The sequence below is a fragment of the Vicia villosa genome, linkage group LG1 (genome assembly GCF_029867415.1).
Source record: "Vicia villosa cultivar HV-30 ecotype Madison, WI linkage group LG1, Vvil1.0, whole genome shotgun sequence".
Taxonomy (NCBI): domain Eukaryota; kingdom Viridiplantae; phylum Streptophyta; class Magnoliopsida; order Fabales; family Fabaceae; genus Vicia; species Vicia villosa.
The window spans coordinates 9,927,534-9,930,497 of record NC_081180.1 but is presented as its reverse complement, the minus strand read 5'-3'; the positions used below and the strand labels follow the sequence as shown (position 1 = coordinate 9,930,497).

The 2,964-nt window shown below is 34.6% G+C and overlaps 1 protein-coding gene across 1 annotated transcript; it reads right to left on the bottom strand.

Moving 5' to 3' along the window:
* Positions 1-734: 734 nt before the first annotated feature.
* LOC131628087 (PTI1-like tyrosine-protein kinase At3g15890) lies at positions 735-2,656 on the bottom strand. Its single transcript, XM_058898947.1, has 4 exons — positions 2,336-2,656; positions 2,080-2,230; positions 1,654-1,916; positions 735-1,568 (listed from the first exon to the last, which is right to left on the bottom strand). Exons 1-4 carry the CDS (start codon positions 2,380-2,382, stop codon positions 890-892), a joined length of 1,140 nt encoding a protein of 379 aa, XP_058754930.1. The 5' UTR covers positions 2,383-2,656; the 3' UTR covers positions 735-889.
* Between the last annotated feature and the right edge of the window lie 308 nt (positions 2,657-2,964).

The following is a 2,964-nucleotide window of genomic DNA, read 5'->3' as shown; positions in this document are numbered from 1 at the left end:
AGATAGCGTTGTTCTCTTGAACTCTAACATATCTTTAAGGTTGCAAGATGATCATGAGATAAAATTTTGGTGATAGTGGAAAACTCTTATAGTGTGATCGTTGGGGACTTAATATAGGACTTGTGGTTTTGGACCGAGCCATGATAAACTCGGTGTTGTTATTCCTTATCTTTTATATTATTTCTTTTATATGTTTTTCTATCCTCATCTTTTTTTACTCCTTTCTTAAAACCTACTCTAAAATCTATTTAGATTGTTAAAGTTTTTGAAAAATCTTTTTATCACAATTCACATCTCATATGTTTGAAGTCACTTAATTGTTAAATGACATCAAAGACTAACTGATATTCAAAGACTTAATTGATAAAACATCACTTACAAATTTATAACATTATGTATTTATAAACATTAAACTTGTTGACATTTATGACTCTAAAAGACCAGTTAATTTGGTGTAAGAGTTTTATAATTCAAGTACTACATTGAACTTTGCAGGACTCAGACCAGTTCCATACAACTTGTACCTTTGAACTTTTTTTCCTTTCTACATTATTGATGGTTTTTCCTATAAATAAAACCATGGCCAGTGATTCACATTCTCATACACTTGGATGTGGAATCAAGAAATTGCAGGTGCAAAAAGAAATATCTCAAAAGAAAAGTGGAGTGAAGACATGAATCAAATGAAATCTTCAAATAATACAATCCATATAAGGAATATGAAATCATCATCATCATCAAAATATTGATCAAACTATATTCATTTCTATATGATAAACAATTATAGGTGACAGCAAAAAGAGCTCTACTTCAAAAGTTGATTCAATAACACCAATATGGAAAAAAAAAAAGCTTCAAAAACCATTCAACATATGTTTACATATATTCATCAAATTTTCCTGTTATCGCCGCGCTTGTAAGGATCCTTCATCTTCTGAGCATCAATAGCACTAAAAACACCATAGCTACTATTTCCATCATAATCATCATCATCACTAGGTTGATCAAGTGCCAATAACTCCGCATTATACTTAACACTATCTATTCTCATCTTAGTCACCACTTTCCCTTGATCAGCTTCTTGTCCTTTCAAAAGACTAACAACTTGCTTCATATTCGGTCGTTTCTCAGGCGCGCTTTGCACACAAAGTGCAGCCACATTAACCGTTTGCTTAACTTGATTCTCATCAAAGTTTCCTCTAAGTTTCGGATCAACCATATCCCTAAACCTTCCTTTCGTTATCAACGGCTCAGCCCATTCGGTTATCGTTCTCTTAAGCCCGCCAGGTAACTTTTCTATCGGCTTTCTACCAGTTACTAGCTCTAGCAGAAGAATTCCAAAGCTATAAACATCACAACTCTCAGAAACTTTCCCCCACATTGCATACTCGGGCGCTAAGTATCCTAACGTACCCTTAACACGCGTTGTCATGTGGCTAACTCCTTCTGGTATAAGCTTCGCGAAACCAAAATCAGCAACCAGAGGCACGAAATCTGAATCAAGTAAGACATTGCTTGCTTTGATGTCCCTATGGATAATGTGTGGTGTGACCTCATGATGCAAGTACCTGGAAACAACGAGAATCGAGTTTAGAAATAGAAAGTCGCACAAATTTATAAATTAGTCGATACATTGATACGAAATACACATACAAAATGCCTTCGGCCGAGCCAATTGCAATGCTCATTCTCTTTTGCCAGTTGAGTTGGACTTCAACAGCAAACTGGCCATGGAGATGAGAAAGAAGACTCAGATTCGGCATGTAATCGTAGACAATAAGGCGCTGATCATCGCCAACACAATAGCCTCTAAGACCTAATAAATTCTTGTGCCTGACCCTTCCAAGTACTTCAACTTCTACAGCAAATTCCATCTCAGCCTTTGAATTCATTGCTTTCAGTTTCTTCACTGCTATCTACAATATCCAACAAAGAAAGTTACTACATCCACAACACTTCCTATTAAAAACATGTCAGGACACAACACCGAAACAATACTGATACATATAGTTATATTACCAGACATGTTTCTGTATCTGTCTATCTGTCGTGTCTAATGTCTGTGTCAGTAATTTTTACCTGGAGACCATCACTGGTTCTTCCCCAATAGACACTTCCAAATCCACCTTCACCGAGCTTATAATCATCGCTGAACCCATTCGTAGCTGTATGCAACTCCTTGTATGTGAAAATTCTCCAAGAATTGCTAGCTACACCAAAAGATGTTGGCCTACATGCACAAATCATACATATTTTATAATGAAAGCTAACTAACATTGATTGAAATGAAAATCAAGAACTAGAAAAAGAGAGAGGTGAGTTAGACTCTACATACACTTCATCGACCTTCTCAGAACCGCAGCAACTGAGAGAAGATCCCATAACAATTGGTAGTACTATGTTATGTTGCTGTTGTTGTTGTTATGTTATTGAAGTGAAGAACAAGTTTAAGGAACATGTCTGAGAATGAAAGATGTTTTCTTATAAAGAATGTTAGGAGAGTGGTTTTGGTCATTATTTTCAAATGCCGGCTAATCGACCATGGCCGGCAAATTCAACTTGTCACATCGAATTTGCTTCATCAGTATAGCTAAAAGGTCATGTTATGTATTATTTACATATAATACTAATATTATTGCTATTTTTTCCACTAATGCTGCAATGTGGTTTTTAAAACTATACATAGATTGGTAGACATGAGTGATAATATGCTATTAAGATTCCTTTTAGTTCATGTTTTAACAATGTATACTATAGAGTAAAATTATATGAATGGTGTACTATATAATTTGAGTTTGGTTTGGTACCCTTTGAGGTCATAATAGTAATTAGAAGCAAACATAGATAGATATTTACACGAGAAAATAGCAACCACATAGAAATCAAAATGTATAGGAAAGAATCATTACGAGACAATTTCCAACAAATAAAAATGTGTGGTAAATATTTTAATATAAAAAAAAA